Source organism: Mustela nivalis (genome assembly GCF_964662115.1).
Source record: "Mustela nivalis genome assembly, chromosome: 13".
In the NCBI taxonomy this organism is placed as follows: domain Eukaryota; kingdom Metazoa; phylum Chordata; class Mammalia; order Carnivora; family Mustelidae; genus Mustela; species Mustela nivalis.
In genome coordinates this window covers 61136713-61154633 of record NC_139032.1, presented here as the reverse complement: position 1 = coordinate 61154633, position 17921 = coordinate 61136713, and the positions used below count along the sequence as shown (strand labels likewise).

The 17921-nt window shown below is 39.6% G+C and overlaps 2 protein-coding genes across 4 annotated transcripts in view; one reads left to right on the top strand and one right to left on the bottom strand.

Annotated features, from left to right (window-relative positions):
* XPA (XPA, DNA damage recognition and repair factor) overlaps nt 1-14430 on the top strand; it is a 30125-nt gene extending 15695 nt beyond the window's left edge. For 2 of the 3 annotated variants that reach the window (XM_082694958.1, XM_082694959.1), the window contains exons 5-6: nt 1173-1290; nt 9355-14430. In XM_082694958.1, coding sequence (XP_082551084.1) covers nt 1173-1290; nt 9355-9503 — 267 coding nt within the window. In that variant the 3' untranslated portion in view covers nt 9504-14430. Of the gene's footprint in view, nt 1-1172; nt 1291-4034; nt 4268-9354 lie in introns of all 3 variants that reach the window. The other variant, XR_014301747.1, reaches the window with a different exon arrangement.
* The window catches only part of NCBP1 (nuclear cap binding protein subunit 1), a 39794-nt gene continuing 34296 nt past the window's right edge, over nt 12424-17921 (bottom strand). The window contains exons 20-23 of the mRNA XM_082694935.1: nt 17472-17586; nt 14474-14602; nt 13805-13918; nt 12424-12948 (exon numbers count right to left, since the gene is read on the bottom strand). Of these exons, the coding sequence (XP_082551061.1) occupies nt 12835-12948; nt 13805-13918; nt 14474-14602; nt 17472-17586 (472 nt within the window). The 3' untranslated portion in view covers nt 12424-12834. The remainder of the gene's footprint in view (nt 12949-13804; nt 13919-14473; nt 14603-17471; nt 17587-17921) is intronic.

Sequence of the window (17921 nt, the reverse complement as noted above, 5' to 3'; positions counted from 1 at the left end):
TTGAGTGGTATTGCTTTACAGCACGTTGATTAGAAAATACTAGAAAATCCTAGTAGCTTCAAATAAATTTAAGAAACTACATTGTAAAGCCAATCGTTTATTGAATTTTATTAAACCTGAGGTAACATTAATTAGAAGAATCACCATTATTTTATGTATCATTAAAAATGAAAAAATGCCAACCTAATGCCTTATCACTTGAAGCTTTTATCTTCTTACTAAAATAGTGCCATTAGATTTATCATAGTCTTTTTTTTTTTTTTGCTGTATATTATGCTTGTGCATACATATATAAGAAATGCAACTACACCAGATTTATTATAGTATTTGTAAACTTCTTTGCATTCAGAGTCCAATTCTTCTGAACCACTTTGTGACTCAGCTGTTAAAGCACTGGTGAGCCAGTTGCTGTTGCTGCAGCATTTCAGGGTTGTAAGAGTGTGGAGAATGTAATGTTTGAGAATTTAGGAAACACCAGGATATTGTTTGATCCTGTCAGGAGGAAATTTGAGTTTGGCTACCTTGATTGGTATTTTTGTTCCCTTAATGTATTGTGAGAGAGGTCCTGAGCATAATTCTTAGTGTGTTTGTTAGTCTCCTACTAAACGTGAATAAATATTATAAAGAGTAAAGATACTAGAATGCAAAGTTTTTAAGCTAGAATAAAGACTTTTTAGGTCCTTCAGGTACCAGTTAAAAAGAAGAAAAAGTTAACATTCTAAAGATCAGAAGTCAGTACTGGACCAAGGAGGAGGAGAGCAGTAGTGACTGATTCTCTGTGGAGAGAGGTTTCTGGAGATGACCTCCATATTCACATAGGCTGTGGCTGACTGGTCTGCAGATTTTTTTGGTGAGTGTGACAAAACTCATCCGACCCACTGGCTACTGATACTTCTGTGGATTCATGTGACAACAGAGAAACAAATACAATCAGAGCCCAGGTCTTGTACTTACCATCTAATTCAGCATACATTTACTGAGGTTCTGTAGGCTTAGATAAAGATGTTATTAGAGTTGTTTCTTAGCACAATTTAAAATCTTCAGAATTTCAAATACTTATAAAATCACCCTTGAGTGAGATCATGTTTTGGTGTCCATGGATTTAATCATTATGACATTATAATACTTAACTCTGAATCATGGCTTATTTAAATCTGGATTCTGTGTTGTAGATTGTGAAGAGGTCTCTTGAAGTTTGGGGTAGTCAGGAAGCATTAGAGGAAGCAAAGGAAGCTCGACAGGAAAACCGAGAGAAAATGAAACAGAAGAAGTTTGATAAGAAAGTAAAAGGTAAGTGGAGCGGTGCCTGGCTGGTTCGGTCAGAGCGTGAGACTCTTGCTCTTAGGGTTGTGAGTCTGAGTCCCACATTGGGTGTAGAGATTACTTAAAAAAATAAGGTCTTAAAAAAAAAAGAAAAGAAAAGGAAAAGGAAGTGGCTACATTGATCTCATGAAGGACTGTATTTTACTGACTTGCAAAAAGACTTTACTAAGTAGTTCTTGTTTAAAGATCTGTCACCGGTAGATTGGAATGTTTTTTTTATTCAAAGATAAGACTGAAAGTTTGCCCTCAAACTGAAAGTTTGAGGCTCTTGGTGCAAACTTCAGAGTATTGCAGTTCTAAAAAGCATGTAAATCCTCTCACAGTGAATTACGTGTTTATATAGGAACAATGGTAGAGCAGGGATATATCCTTGGTCGAGGATTTGGCATCTGTTCAATCTTAAATATGATTAACTGGGTTATAAAAATGATATCCACCAGCAAACCTTTCAATTGCTTAAAATGAAAAGATCATGCCTAAGTGTTAGTCCTCTAATTGAGTAGCTAGAAGGAGCCTTCTTATGTCAGCAGGTCTAATCGTTCTTCTTTTATATGTGAATAAAAGGTAGAGTGACTTGTTACATTGGTAGTTATTAGTGACGTGGGACTGGAAGCAGGCTTTCATAACCGAAAGTCTGCATTGGTATATTCATTCCTTTGTCAGTACATCTGTCTGTCCATTCCTTTGTCCATCTTTCTCTGTACCTGTACACCCATCCATGTATGCCTCCGTGCATAAGTCTGTCCAGTCATCCATCTGTCCAGCCATGCCTCTGGTAGCGTCACCAGGCACTGCGCTAGCGTCCGTGCTGGGGGTCGAGTCAGTCAGAAGAGAAAGTAAGCTTAACCCTCTGTGGGAGTGCGGTCAGTGCTGATGGCGGGCAGCGGGGGCTGGCGTTGGAGCAGCAGGAGCACTCCGTGCAGACCGCCGAGTCCCTGGATAGCATCTCGCTCAGTAGGCATCCGTGTTCTCCCACAGGAGTTGTAGAGGCCCGCTGTCGTGTGGGGTGCGTCTGGATGGCATGTATCTTATGTATTTACTGGGTTTATATACATCCATTTAAAATGAGTGTCTTAGCCATAATAAATAAATTTGCTTATGTGTTTAGGATTTAGAAGAGGTTTTGGAAGGTAGCTCAGATGCGTTAAATATTACAGCAACAAAAATTGTAAGCCTGCCTTGTTTCTTCTTGTGAGGATCTTTTTTCCCTCTTTCCATGACAAGATTGTGTGCAGTGCAGAAAGGCTGGGAAACTGTGAATAACTTGTAGTAGTAGTCTCCTGCCCAGAGACCATCAGTAGTGACATTTTAATGTCTGTTTTTCTAGTTCTTTTCTACACATAGACTCTTTAAAAATATTTCTTTAAAAAAATGGAAGCACCGTTGATACTTACGACGTTTATCAAAACCCTTATAATAAACATCCTCACATATGTCTTTATATAAAGTCTAGTGACTTAAGAGGCCAGCTCCTGAGTCAGGGGGCAAGTGCACTTCTCTGGCTTGGTTAGATTTCCTGTGGCAAACTGTGCCGTCTAGAAGCATTTCATTGGAGAGTCTTCCCCATGTGAGCCACTTCTGTACCGGGTCACTGGAAACCCCGGCAAGGACCACCTGAGGGGCTTTGGAAAGACTTTTTTCAGTTTAGTCCTCTCCTTTAATCTTCCATTAGACTATGTTCACCTGAGGTTTTGCTTCAGCCTTTCCTTCTTCTGGCATCAAGGAGAGCCTTGAGGGGGAAAGTAACAGAAGCTTCTTACTGGGCGTGAGAGAGGACTGCAGAGTTGCAGACTCGTTACAGACCAGCCTGGGGTTGTCAGTAACTCTAGCTACCTGAATCGTCTCCACTTTTCCCTCTCTGCTGCCCCTGAAGCCACTTCCTGATGGTGTTTTGGTGCAGACTATAGTATATGGATAAGGGCATTAGAAACTGAGACCTGCGGGGTGCCTGGTTGGCTCAGTGGGTTAAAGCCTCTGCCTTCGGCTTAGGTCATGATCTCAGGGTCCTGGGATTGAGTCCTGCATCAGGCACTCTGCTCCTCGGGGAGCCTGTTTCCTCCTCTCTCTCTGCCTGCCTCTCTGCCTACTTGCAATCTCTGGCTGTCAAATAAATAAATAAAATCTTTAAAAAAAGAAACTGAGACCTGCAAAGTGATGAAATACTTCAAAAAGGAAGGCGATCTGTAATTTTTCTTTAGATACGATCTCTGTAGTTTAGTCAAGAGGTCATCTGAATGGGGCTAAGTTCCTGTAATTTGACTAACAGTAGACGATTATAGGATCTGTTTTATACTTTTTTCTATAAGAATGAAGATAACAGTTCTTTTAACATTTATATAATTTTTATAGGTATTAAGGAAATATAAACTCAAATATAATTGGCTTTTTTTCTCACTACATTAAACTGCTATTAATTACCAGATAAAACTATGGTTTTTTCTCTTCCTGGAAGAGTTTTAATTTGCCCTGAATTTTTTCATGGACCCTTAAGACTGGTTTCTTAAATTCATTCCCTTTCTTGTTGGGATGAAGCATGTCTTTTTGAGGAAATTTTTCTGAATGGATGTATTTTCCAGTTTCCTTTGCATATGAAAACCTGAGCACGCTCTCAGTCGTAAAAGCATTGCTCTGTTGTCTTATGGTATTTTCCTGTGCAGGGGTCAGTGGGGTACCCTGTTTAATTATGGCTTCTTCTCGTTGGTTTACTTTAGAGGTCGGTGAATAAGTTCCAGTTCTCCTGACTAGGCCGCGAAGGGCTGAGAGTGGAGTAGACACTGTAGAGATTAGGAACAAGCAGTTTACCGTGCAGTTTGCTCAGAACAGAGAGAAATAAAAGCAAGTCTAAAAGTTTTTTAGTTGAAAAGAAACTGGAACCTGGTTCCTCTTGGTCTTCTGATTTTGATCCACAAAGAAGGTGATACAAAGCTTACTTCTTTATGGAAAGGTAAGAGATTACATTTACCTGCTTTGAACATGTGATCTGCTTAGCAGTTTGAGAAAGTACTGGTTTCACTACAGAAAAAATTTAAGTATAAATAGTATAAGGTATTTATAAATATAGGCAAAGTAAAAGGCAAGAATTGTCAGCAAATTCAAGTTATTACAGATCTCTTAGATCCAAGGAGACAGAAGTAGAAACAAGGGCATCACTGCTGCTCCGTTTAACTGGATTTCAAAGAATGCACTACATGCTGCCTTTGATCCGGATGCGAACTCTCATTTGGTGCTAATACATAAAATGTTTTGGGCTAACTTGCATGCCTCTCCACAAATAAGGTGGAGATGAGTCTTTTCTTTAAAGTTAGACTCCGTTTTCTCTTAGTACTGATAGAGGTAAGCCTTCAAAAAAATGGAAAAGAATTCCTCATTGTTATTCTGCACTTTTCCTCCCAAAAGGGTGGGTAAGAAAAGCCCCCTTTGGAGTTCCTACTAAATGTGTGGACATTTTACATTCTGGGCCTGTGGTTCTATTTATGACCATTTTCGGGCTTCTCTCAGCGGAGTTTGAAGGACACCGTTCCATGTTCCTTTGCTTCTGTGTGGAGGAGGACAAGATAAGATCAAAGCTTCATGTTATTTGGATATTTCCTTGTGACTTTTCCTCTAGTTAACAAGGAGCACCCTATGTCACAATTTCTGCCCTTCCATCAAATATATAAAAATGTCTGGTCTCCCTCAGCTAGTTTTCCTGTAAGTTTACCTCCTAAAGAGTATTGGGCTTCTTTGAATACAAGCCATCTTTTTTACAAAAGTGTAGGATACAGTGCAATAGAAGAACTAAAGGAAAAGAAGCTATATCTGTTTAAAAAGACTGACTTAATGCAATATGATTATAACTAGAACTGAAAAACTGTTATAACTTAGAAGAAAGTTTAATAATTTTGCTGGATACAGGATAAATATGTGTAAAAATAACCTTTCAAAAAAAGGCAAATAAAATATACGTTTCAGAGTGGCATAACCTAAATTTTTCATTGAAACAAGGATTTAAAGGGAAACTTCTTCAGGTAAAAAGAATATCTATCTGAAGATCTCCATAGCAAGACTGTTTATGGTGAATATTTTTATACATTTCCAGAGAGGTAGTCCACAGCTTTCTGTGCTGTGAAATTCTAGGCTTGTGGGACTAGGAGGTTATGTTCTGTTTTGTTCTCCAGCTCAGCTAGGCTTTCAGTGCTGCCTGGCACAGTGCCTGCTCCTCGCTCCCAGGGCTCCTTAGCTCTCCCACGGGCCTAGCGAGGCTCTCCCACCCTTCTAGGCTCTGACTTTTCTGCCTCCCTCTTCTCACTTAGCAGTAGGTGGTTACCTCTACTTTCTGGAAGTTTTAAATTGCTTAAATGAAGTAATGAAAAAAAACTTATTATCTTCATTTAAAAAATTTTGTTTTCACCAGATGTTGTTGGCATTTTGCCACATTTGTTGACGTGTGCACACACACACAATGTGGACCCATTAGAGTTGCCTGAGGACATTGTATTGAATATTTCAACGTGTTCTCTCCTGTAAACAGTGGCATTCTGTGTAACTGAAAAGCAGTGTCAAACTCAGTAAAGTTAATATAATGCTATTGTCTAGTATGTCCTAGACATTCAGTCATTCTGATGTCCTTCACAGCTTTTTAGTTGCTGGATCCAAGGGCCAGTCAAGGGTGGTGCCTATCTACTCTTTTAGGTCCTCAGTGGTTTTCTTTTCAGACTATTATTGACATTTTTGGAGACTGCCAACAATTTGCAGACTGGCCCCATTTAGGTTTATTAGCAGCTTATTTTCGCACAATTAGATTGTGGGCATTTTTGGTAGGAGTCCTTTCCTGGTGATGTGTCCATGTGTGTCACATCAGGAGACACATGCTGTCAGCTGAGAGGGGATCTTCTGTTTGCTAGCGTGGTTGGGATGGTGTCTGCTAGGTTTGTCTGTTGTCTGGGTATCCTTTCCCCATTATAATTACAAGGAAATCTGTAAATCAATATTCAAAAAAAAAAAAAAAACAAAAAACAAAACCCCACTGTTTTCTTCTTAAGTATGTAAATGTTTGGGGTTGAGTAGGTTAAAATAAATTCTTGTCATGTTTTATAATGAAAAAAAAAATAATTACGAGGAAATCTGTGGGGTGCACTCTTTGGTACTGGGTGAGCATCTCCTTCCTTAAGTCTCACTCCGGGGTTTTAGCACATGGCATGAGTCTTGTTACTAGGCTGGATGTAAATGGTGACTTTCTATTTCTGTTATTCTTCCTATAATTATTATTTGGCTTTTAGTATTAAGTCGGATTCATGGATTCTTATGCTCAAATCAGTGTTACATTACAGTCCATTCCTGTTACTTTGAGACTCAAATGGTCTCAGATTTGGCCCCTTCAAGCTAACTCCTTTTTAAGTTTTTATTTGGAAATAAATTAAAAAAGTTCCAGAAGATTGCAAAGAAAAGTATAGAGGATACAGCAGTTATATCCTTTCCCCAGAGTGATCTGCAGCATCCTTTCTGCCATTTTATTATTGGTATGGATTCATGAATTCCTGTTCTTCTCCTTGGCTTTTGATTCATTTCTGTACTTATTTAGGTGTTAAGATTGAGATTTGGGCCAAAAGGAATCTTTAAGCATGCTCCTCTGTCCTTTTGTCATGTCTTGTCAAGGATTTCTGCTTTCTAGCACAAAACATGTGTATTATCTGTATTTTTATGTCTGCCCCATATATGTTACAAATTAACACCTTGAGTACACACTCACATACCCAGTTCTAATCTAGGATTTTAGAATTCATTCTCAGTTTTTTCCCCTTGTTTGTAACTCCCTTCTGACAGTGAGAGACCTGATTTGCACTATCTGTAATATAGTTATTCGACTGATGCCCCTGTACGTAATTTCCCCTCACTCTTGCTAGCAGCCTTCACTGTAGGGAGCTCCTCACTTTTCTTGGGCACCCTCTTCCCCACCACAGATGCCTGCTTTACTTGCTCCACTTAATGGCTTTGGGGACTAGATTGTTCAGGGAGGGAAAGAAGGCAAGAAAATGATCAACATACCAGTATTTTAGTACTTCCTTATCTCCTAGCACAAGTTTTTTCCAGGAGTGTCTAGTAAATACTAAAGATACGGCTTTATTTCTTGTCATTATTCTTGATACACTAGCTGAAGGATGGGAAGAAAAAGCCATAAAGTCAGCAAAAATCTTATGTACAATTATGACCAATTATGGGTAGTAAACTAGATTTTGTTGTCAGTATTCTAGTGGTAAGCAAATAGCTCTCTTCTTTCTCTTCCTGAGTTCACATAACCTCAAGTTAGAGGTTAGTGTTTAGCAGTGACTGGGTTGCAGTCGGATTTTGAGAGTTTTCTCAGTGGAGTAAAGGAAAAGCAGATGGGATACCTTGTATCAGAACAGATTTGGAGGGGAGCTATTGGAACTCAAACAGGAGACCTCTTGTCATTGACCGAAACCATGAGGCATCTGTGCTAGTCAGCACATGATTTCATTTTTTATTTAGAAATACCTTAAGGTTTAAAAAAAAAAAAAAAAAAGATAGGGCTTTTTAGATATGTCTAGAAAAAATTGCCACCTTCAGAATGTGACAGAATATAGGAATACAGATTCTTGTTTGGATGAAGACGATTTTCCCCCTAGTTTGGAAACTGTCTAGAGGTGTGTACGCTGCAGCCTGAGAACAGTGGTCTGAGATCCAGGGCTTCTCACACCAGAGGTGGGGAAGGGCAGCATAGCTTTCATGGTTAACAGGAACGTGAGCCAGACCACGCCTTTGCCATCACCTAGCAGTTTGATATTAGGCACAACAAATGAAACTTCTTTGGGCCTTGGTTTTTTCATGTTAAAATTAGGATGGTAGTTGTACTTCTCTCAAAGGATTGTAAGGTTTAAATGTGTTTATAGATAAAGTGCTTAGAACAGTGCCTGGTACATAGCACTCCCATCTGTTTATCCTTAAGATACAATAGGGCTGAAATACAAAGGCTCAAGTATTTTGATACTACTTATAAATCTAAAGAGAATTAAAGAAAATGTGTGATCGCTTAGTGTACAGTGATTTTTATGGTTGAGGTTATGTAACGTACTCTTCCTTAGGTAGCGTGCTGTCCGAGCTGGGCTTCATGGATCACTGGTCAGAATAAAAAAATGTAAACGACTCGTGTTGCTTTCTGTTCATTAAACCAGAAATTGAAGTTATTAGCTTGTTAATTTCCAGTTAACACTAAGCATTTGGTTCCTTCAGGTAATGCAATGTGAACTTTCTACATGTGATTGGCTTAGTTACTTTTCAAAGTATCCAGCAGTTTTTTTTTTTTTTTAATGACATTTTAACATGATGAAATGGAAAAGTTCTAAGCTCTGGAATAGATGATTTGAGGTCACATGCTATTTTTGTTCCAGTTCCCTGCCTGTAAAATAAGTAAGTAAAAAAAAAAAAAAAACCACCAAAAACCAAAGAAAAACTGTCCTTCTTTCCAGTTAATTGGCTTTGATTCTTATATTTAGTTGTCCTTTGTAATAATTGGAAATTCCTCTCCTAAAATATTGCTATTTTATAAGGAACTGAATGGACTTCAAGTCGGGTGCACAGGCAGTTGCTCTGGGATGAAACCCTAGCATAACAGCAGACTTCTTGGCTTTCTAGTTCTCTTGCAAGCAAAGCTTGGCCTGCCTCTTATAGAAGCAGCCCCTAATATATGGGACTTTGAAATGGGTCTTGTCCTGAATTATCCAGCTTACTGATCACTCTCCCTTTTCTGCTGTGGCATCATTTTTCTTAGCTACTTGAACAAATCCCGTTTTTTGAAGTCCTCTTTTACTCATCTTCTGAATTTTTTGTTTTACTGTCCCTCTAACCCACTTACCCCATTTCTCTATCTCCCATTTCACATGGCTCCAACAGTGAGTAATTTCACAGACCAAGCTGGCTAAGGTTATAGAATCAATTTTGATTTGTTATAAAATTAAAGGTATATGTTACACCTTGGTGGATTTGGGCTTCAGCTGAATAGCATCACTGAAAAAGAGCTTTTATTTATTTTCTTAGAATTACGGCGAGCGATAAGAAGCAGCGTGTGGAAAAGGGAGACAGTTGCTCATCAGCATGAGTATGGACCAGAGGAAAACCTAGAGGAGGACGTGTATCGGAAGACTTGTACCGTGTGTGGCCATGAGCTGACCTATGAGAAGATGTGACTTAAGTTATTCACAGATGAATGGGACACTCGTGTAAATAACGCTTCTGGAAGAAATATATATGTTACAGCTTCAGTTTCCGGTCTGGTTGTGGGCAAATACTGGGTCTGTGATTGCTTTTCTCTACAGTAGGAATTAAAGCCAAGGGGGTGGAATAGGTTCAAAAGTAAGCTTCGAGCTAAAGTTGAGAAATACACCGAACCAAACCCTAGATTGGAATAGGAGGAGGAACTTTTGGTAAAGGCAACTGAAGTTAATTTTTCTAGGAAACAACAGGGGCAGTAGTAGATCCTGGCCCCAGAGGCTAGCCAGGTCTTCTAGACCCTGTCTCCACATGAGGTAGTGGGGAGTGTTGTTGGATAAGGCCTGACAGCAGGAATTGAGTCGTGGCAGTCTGATCATGTTTTCGGTATCCTTATGGCTTATTACCATAGGCCCTAACATCCTTGTTGAGGTAGCCCTTTTAATCTGGATTAAAATGGAAAAACAGCCATATTGTCTTCTTGATCAGAAAAGGTACTAAGTGTATCCTAACTTGCTAACATTTTACAGAGCACTTACTGGACCAGGCGGGTGTGATGTGAAATGGCTTACAGGTATTCTCATTTAATCCTGGGAGGGAAGATAATTTGTTTCACACTTCTAAAGGAAGTGATACTACAACCTGACATCGCCCCAGACATCTGGAACAAGATTAGTCACTTTTGCCTGTCTTGTCAAAAGATCACAAGGTAGTTACAACTAGTAAGAGGATTTGTGCTTGATTATAGGAACTATGCAAGATAGATAGATAGATACACACAACAAAACCTGTTCAAGTTAAACTGGATATTATCAAGTTCTTTGACTTGGCTTTTTTAGTCCTGTTGCTACAAACAGAAAAAATAGGAAGTTTATATGTAAAGGAAGGTGTATCATCTTCCTTTCTAGATCAGCTCTCCTGGAGAGGATGCTTGAAGAAAGGCAAATCTAAACTAGTCAAACTCAAATAGAATTTTGAGACTGTAATTACTAATCATTCTCTAAGAATTCAACCTAGAAATGTTTACTATATTAGTCCAGTGTTGATATATATATATTTTTAAGTGTGCCATGCTAATTACTGACTGGTTCAGAATGGGCAGCAAGATGCTCCTGGTACCACAAAAGAGCTTCCAGCATGAGGTTAACAGAGTAATGAGGGGGTCTAGGCAGCTTTATTAACTGCATGGGCAATAAAAAGCCTTGAATACCAGGAACTTCGGTTCAAATTCCTCTTTTTTAGCTGTGGACCTTGGGTACGTTGCTTCATGGGAGTATTTTGATCTGCTGGATGGGCACAATCATCTCGCAGAGAATGGTTGTGAGGATTAAAGATAGCCAATCTATGGCATGTGGCACTTGAGCACGTAATCTCATCAGGACAGCACAGTTCTAGATTTGTCTGGTTTCCCCTATGCTTCTGTGCACGCTTTCATCACTTGAAGAGGATCCCAGTATCCAGAGAATACTGACCACACAATGTATTCTACCCAGGTTGGCAAGTTTTTTCCTCATTTCTCATTTTAGGTATAATTACAGATTAGTAAATTATATAACAAACTATTAAATACTTTCCAGGAAGAGCAAGCAAACTTATTTTCATATGATTGAGAATCAAGGAAAACAAAGCATATGTTTGTTCACTCTGACAAAGGAAATGTTAAATGGCATTGATAGAGTATTCAACAGAATATTGATTTCTTTGTGAGGTATGGTAGTGAGCTGCCATTTTTTTGTCTGTATGAGCTGCTTGAGTGGGGAAAGCAGCTGCTGAATGTTTTTGCTCTTTGCCTTTCTTTTGAAATTCAACTTCCAGTTTTTTCCATAAACTTAGCTACCAAACTGTACAAGAGCAGGGTCCCATCAGTGAATTCTTGTGAGAAGCAATATTACACGTGAAGAGAGGATGCAAGAGAAAAATTCCTCTAGACTTGGGATCCAGCAGGTATACCAGCCAAACTGCAGGTACGCTGGGCTAGGGTACAATGTAGGGTCAAAGTTTCCAGAGCCATAAATGGTTATTGTTTTGGCCTCTCGAAGACAAGAGCCATGTCTGACTTGCGGGAAGGAGGAACAGCATAACCAAAGAATATTTAGACAAGAACCTGGGTTTTGGTCCCTTTCATGCTGGTAACTTGCATTCTTTGTTTAAATGGTTGGTATTTAAAAATCCTAGGAATTCTTCTCTCTTGAGTAGAATCTCTTCTCTCTTTAGCTACTAAATGTGGCGTAAACCAAAGAAACTGAATAGGAAAAATGCTAATGCATGCCTCTGAAATTTACGATGCAGTAAGTTAACAATACCTGTGTTGCACAGATGCCCAGGAATACTACTTACTAGTTGTGGGGTTGTTGATAAATTTTTAAGTTTAGTAAAGTCTTAAAATGCTAGCGATTTGCAATGTCAGGGAATCCCTTAGATGTGATTATTTCATGTACGTGTTTATCTGAGCTAAGCTTCAATACCCTATGGGAAACAGGCTCAAGAATTAGTAATTACTTGGACCAAGTTCTTTAGAAACAAAGTCCAAACCTACATAGAATTCCAAGTACAGTTTTAGCTAGTCTAGCTACTTCTGTTGCCAGTTCAACATGTACTTCCCTAGTGGACCTTGGACAAATCTGAGACTAGAGGAGATGACCAGATGGCTCCAAGGTCATGGTTCCTACAGCTGCCTGCACACTGGGAGGCTTTAGAATGATGGCTGGCTCCACTTCACCCCCCAGATATTATGGTTTAATTTAGAAAATAACTGAAGAATTTGGGTAGTGCTACTCTGAATAACATTTATTAATATTACTTAAAATACTTTAGAGAAAGAATTCTAAGTGAGGGAAGTACAACTTCCATAAGAAAGCGATTTTTAAGTAGACTGAGATAAATCATGAAATACCGAAGTTTAAAAAACATTTAGTTTTATTTCAGCCATATCAGGTTATCCATGAGCTGTGAAAAGCTACGCTACTTGATAGTAAACCCACCAGTTCTATATACTACTTTGTAAGCTGGACCTCTAGTGTTCACATACCTTAAATCACTTATCTTTTGTGCCTTAAGGAAAAAAAAATCCGAAAAGTTGTATCTGTCACATATATAATACATCCTATGGTCATTGTCACATAGTCGGGAATTTTCGCTTTGTAGGGGCCATCGAAGGTAACCAATGCTCTATTCTTCACCGTCCTCCTCCCTCCCCCCCTTAATAAGTGAAAGGATGCTACAAGAAAGCAAGCATTCAAACCATCAAAAAATAAGACAAGTTATTTTGAGATATTTTTAAAAAATCTTGACAAGGGAATAAAAGGACCCTTAGGCCTGTAGGGCACAGAACTGCTGGAACACAGCCAGGATATGCGGGTCTAACTCGGCAGTGAAGAGCAGGTTCTCCAGGGTCACCATGTATTGCTGGATTATTTGGTGATGCTGTGGACACAGAAAAGGGGAGGTTTAGGTCAGGAAAAAGACCACTTGAGCAGCCTGTTCCTGTTGTGGAACGAATGGGAAGGGGTAGGAGAAAAAAAGTGGTTATACTTGATAGGAAGGATGGGCTCCTGAAAAGCTCCAATGTTAAGAAAATGTAGAGGAAAAAAAAAAAAAGGCAGGGAGGATGTTCAATAATTTAGAAACAAAGTAGCCAGAATTGGATTTGAATGTAAACATAATTCATGCTTCAGAGCAGCCTTCCAGACCGGGCACAGCTGGGTCCCTACTGATGAGGACAAGACAGCAGGACTCTTTAAAGGGAGCCCAAAGATTAAAAACAATCCAGGAAAGAGGATTAAAACTATGGTTGCTGAAACATGAGAAAAGATACTCTGCAGTATTTTCCTTTTACTGGTTAGACATTTAAAATTTTCTTTTACAAAAACATAAGAGATCACTGGCTAATTTCTCTACTAACTACTCTACAAAACAAGAAACCCAAACTTCATTTTATCTGTCAAAAATAAATAGCTCATCTGTCTCACTGAAAGTCTATGACTTGTTGAGGCTCTGTGGGGGGTGGGGGAGGTCAGAAAATGAATCTCTCTTCTAACTGCCTGTAGGACTTGCACATACAGAGACTTCTACAGGCTTGGAGAACAGCAATTCCTAAATCGGAGAGCTGGAGGACCCATTCGAACCTAAATACTCTGAGCCATTGCAGGAACAAATGGACAGTAAAAGGGCCTTACAGGTAGTACAAAACCTCCTGACAAATCTGACCGTTTTTTAAAATGGAAAATTCTTGGGGCTGAGAACAGTGATGGTTATTATCTAACCAGAGTTTCCCACAAACCTGTAAGAAGATCTGCTGGAGCCTCTCTATACAGTTCTTGTACCACGGGGTTAATACGCTGGTCCCATCAGTCTCGCATCGTACTAAGTGCTCAGTCAAGATCATGATAAAACGCTGGAAAGGGGGTACAAAGTTAAAGGAGTGTTACAGGAAGAATTTTTCTACTTCAGAAAACAATCACATTTTTGACCAAGAGACCTCAAAGGCATTCCTGTTCCATCCACTTCGTCTTCATGGTGTGTATCACCAACTTCCCTAAGTCAATATATGCTGTCAGTCTAGAAACACAGACCAGTGCTAACATGAGCGTATCCTTTTTTTCAGTACATGAACAGCTTTAATATCTAGATTACTATGCCTTTCTCAGCATCTGTTTTTAAGGACCTAATCAGAAATGTAGGTATAAAATGATCAACAATTGGGAATAACTGAATAGAGAGAGGTACTCAAGGCATCCTCGCACAGTCTGAGAAATGGTCCTGTAAGAACGCTAGGCGAACACCGCAGACTGGGGGGTACACACGGTTACCTTCAAGTAGTGAACTTTTACTTCCTTTGTAAATTTTTGTATTTTAAAGTTTTATAAGTGATTTTTACGATTAAAAAATTTTTGAAATCTAAAGAAATATTTAGATTTTTTTAACCTATCAGTGTCCCAAGCCAAGATACCTGGAATATGACGAGGAAGAGGTTCTTCTGTTCACTCTGAGCAGATTCCACTTTTTCCTGCAATCTTTCTATTTGTTCCTCCAGAGCCCCATCTTTCCTATCACTGCTTCTGTCGTCATCGTCACTTCGCTGCAGGAGGCACAGGAACAAAAGGAAAATGCCATTTTGAATTCCAGTATGCTAAACCTCATCAAAGAAGGGCAAGGGTGTTCTTGTGTCTGGTCGAGGCCACTTGAAGGCTGGTATTCTAAGGTGAAAGTACTCCGCTCCCCTAAATGCACACACATACCCCAACAGTCCTGGGGCACTTAATCCAGGCCAGGGAAACTTGGGGGCAACTGTCTTGGATGACAGTAGGTAGGCATGTCTGCATTCCCAGCAGAAGTGAGTTATAGGACGACCCATTCAGGGAGGAAGTGTGTGTCACATTTTTCTTCCATTCAAAATGAAAACAGCTTTAATTAAGCTCTACGGAAATTGTAGATTCTTGTTACTCACCATCATTATGTTTACACATTTGCTGTGAACCCTGAACCACTGCTCAGGGAAGGACAGGGTTAGGTTCTTGGGAGCCTTGTAGCTTGTATCTGTCACCTGATCGATATGTAACCTTATGTATGTTTCTGTTTGAAGATCTCTTAATATGTTTTACAAATAATTATCAACACAGTTCTTTATACTCAAACACTGCCTGAGAAGGACTGAACGTCTTCCGGACCCTGAGTAAAGGGACCATAGGTCTCTCTGGCTTTCAGCCTCACAAGAATGTCTTACGAATCCACAAACTGAGCTGCTCTGCACAGCACTACAGCTGTTACCTGAACACTTGATGGAAGAGCCTCAGGGACAGATCAGTGGATTCCCTTTTTCTGGATATAAGATGAGGATGTTGATTTTGAACCCTGAGCTCATGGTGAACAGCACTGTCCCTGCTGGCCAAATGAAGCTCATCTGACCCATGTACTTTTACCATCAGACACACCACAGCCTCCCTGCACTTAGCAACACTAGACAGCATTTCAGCCCTATGCTTCAGGGCCATTTTCAACAGTGAAGTCACTAAAAAAAGCTCAGATGTGGCACTAAATACACCCTGAAAAGGATACCTTTTTAAAATAGCACGAGACCTAAAACAAGAAGGTGGCGTACAGCCTTGTTCAATCTTATCTGAGAACAAGCTCACTGGACAACACGAATTTTTCACTGCTCTGCCTATGTCTGAATGACTGGAAAAGCACTAGGAGTATAGATTTTGAGGGCACAAATTTTAGCAAGTTTGCAAAAACAGAACCTGCAAATAATGATAGCATATTCTTTTAACTCTACCACTGCTCTCTCAACAAAATTGATGGCCAGTGAAAAGACCAACTGTGCTTTCCAGTCCCATACATTGCTCTATGATCCTTTCAACCGGAACCCCAGAGAAACAGCTCACCAGGCCTGCGTTCAGTTTGAGAAACTGCTCATCCCTGCAATGATTTAGAAATGGCTCCAACTACATTTAATAACTCAAAGCAGACTGTTCAAAATTCTGCTGGCAACAACAGGCTCAAGACATCCCTGTTAAGCTTTAACAACTCCCAGCTCACCCTGAAGAACTCAGAACATTCACAGGTGTTGTCTTTTTAATTTAGCGGTTAGATGACTTCCCCAGTGTCACAAAGCTAGTAGGTGGCTGAGCCAGAACCCAACTCCAGGGATCTTACGGACCAAGGTCCTTTGGTCCTTTGGTCCTTTGAGCAAGAAGGCAGGCATCACCAGCCCTGGAAAGCCTACTTCCTTCTAGATAACATGCTGTTGATAAGGCCCCATCTGTGATGGTCTTCTCCCTTTTTAGCAAAATTATCAAAGCCCCTCTCTGTTTTTATAGAATTCTGCTTTTGTCCCTAATGTAGCACCTGTTATGGGGTCTGCTTTATTATGTTGTACGCAACTGGGTAGATGCTGGTTTTTTCCTAACAGCACACTAAGGTTAGGATCGAAGTCTACTACCTGGTAGACCTTTCTGTAGAGAGAGAAATGTTACATCAGTCTGTCCTGCCCATCACAGTAGCCACTAGCCATACATGACTATTGAGCACTTGAAATGGTGTTGGGGTGACTGAAGAATTTTAAATTGCTCTTCATTTTAATTAACTTAGTTACATGTAGTTAGCAGTTACTGTGTTGGACATCACCGATCTAGAGAACAGTGTGACATGAAGGAAAGGCCCTGAGACTTGACAGGCCTGGATCAGATCCTAAGCTGTGTCATTTACAAACCATGCAAGCTTAAGCAAGTTACTTAAGTTCTCTGAGCCTCAATTTGGACATGTATAAAATGGGGATGACACCATTTACCTTGCAGTATTTTTAGTTTGTCAATGTGCGTTTATATGTGATACATACATGTATGTATGTATGCATGGAGACTAGCACTTGAAACTGCTATATATGTTCATGTAAGTCATTAAATTTGTTTCCACCCACTCTGGTAAATATGCTGCGACAACACTGGAAAATACTGTTAGTAAAAATACTAGGAATACTATTCTGTAAAATCATGGAATGCAGCTCACTATTTCCACCCAAAATGGCGAACCATACTTAGGGATATGAGAAGGACTCTATAAACTGGGGAATGACGGCCCATCCCTCCCCACAGTACAGGGAAGAGGTACACAGTCTTCTCCCTGTCCCCTCTTGCACCAGAAACTCTTATTAGAGGAAATACAAGTGTCCTCTTTCCTTCTCTGCCTTCCCCTCTGGGAAGGCAAACAAGCTGATCCAGAAAGAACAAGAGAAAGGCAAGGTTTGTGGCTTCCTTCCAGGTTCATCACAGTGTGGCAGCAGGGAGCAGCACACCCCCAGGTCCATCCTCTCCCTCTACTTCTACAACAGTCTGTGTAATCTGGCCTCAGAAAAAAAGAAGTTCCTATCAAGGTAATGAACTTTGAATATTTTTAAGAGTTTCTGGCATATTTTCTTTGACCATTTACGAATCAACATAAAGACTTACCCGTTTGTGTTGCCTTGCGAGTTTTTCTTTCGCCTCTTCCAGCTCTTTCTGGATTTTGAGAACGTGTTTGTTCATCTTACGAATCGTGGAGTGCAAGATTTCCCAAACAAATAATCTTAAAGTAACACAGTGTTTAGTTCATGTATGTTCAAGTACACTTAAGAGAAAATAAGATCTCTTAGCTCTTATAACCTACTCATGCTGGAGGTCTTCTTAATAGGCAGAATGGTCCTATTTCTCCAGCAATACTGAAAAATTTTTTTTGTATTATAAATTGTGCAAACATCTGTCTCTACCCATTAGACTCAGGTAAGCTTTTTGAAGGCAGTACTGAGTCCTTGTCATTTTTATTTCCATCCCCTACTAGAATGCATAAAAGGTATGTGTATGTACTCAATGAAGTGAAATGACAAACTAGAAAAATATATTTTTTATATTTATATATTTTAA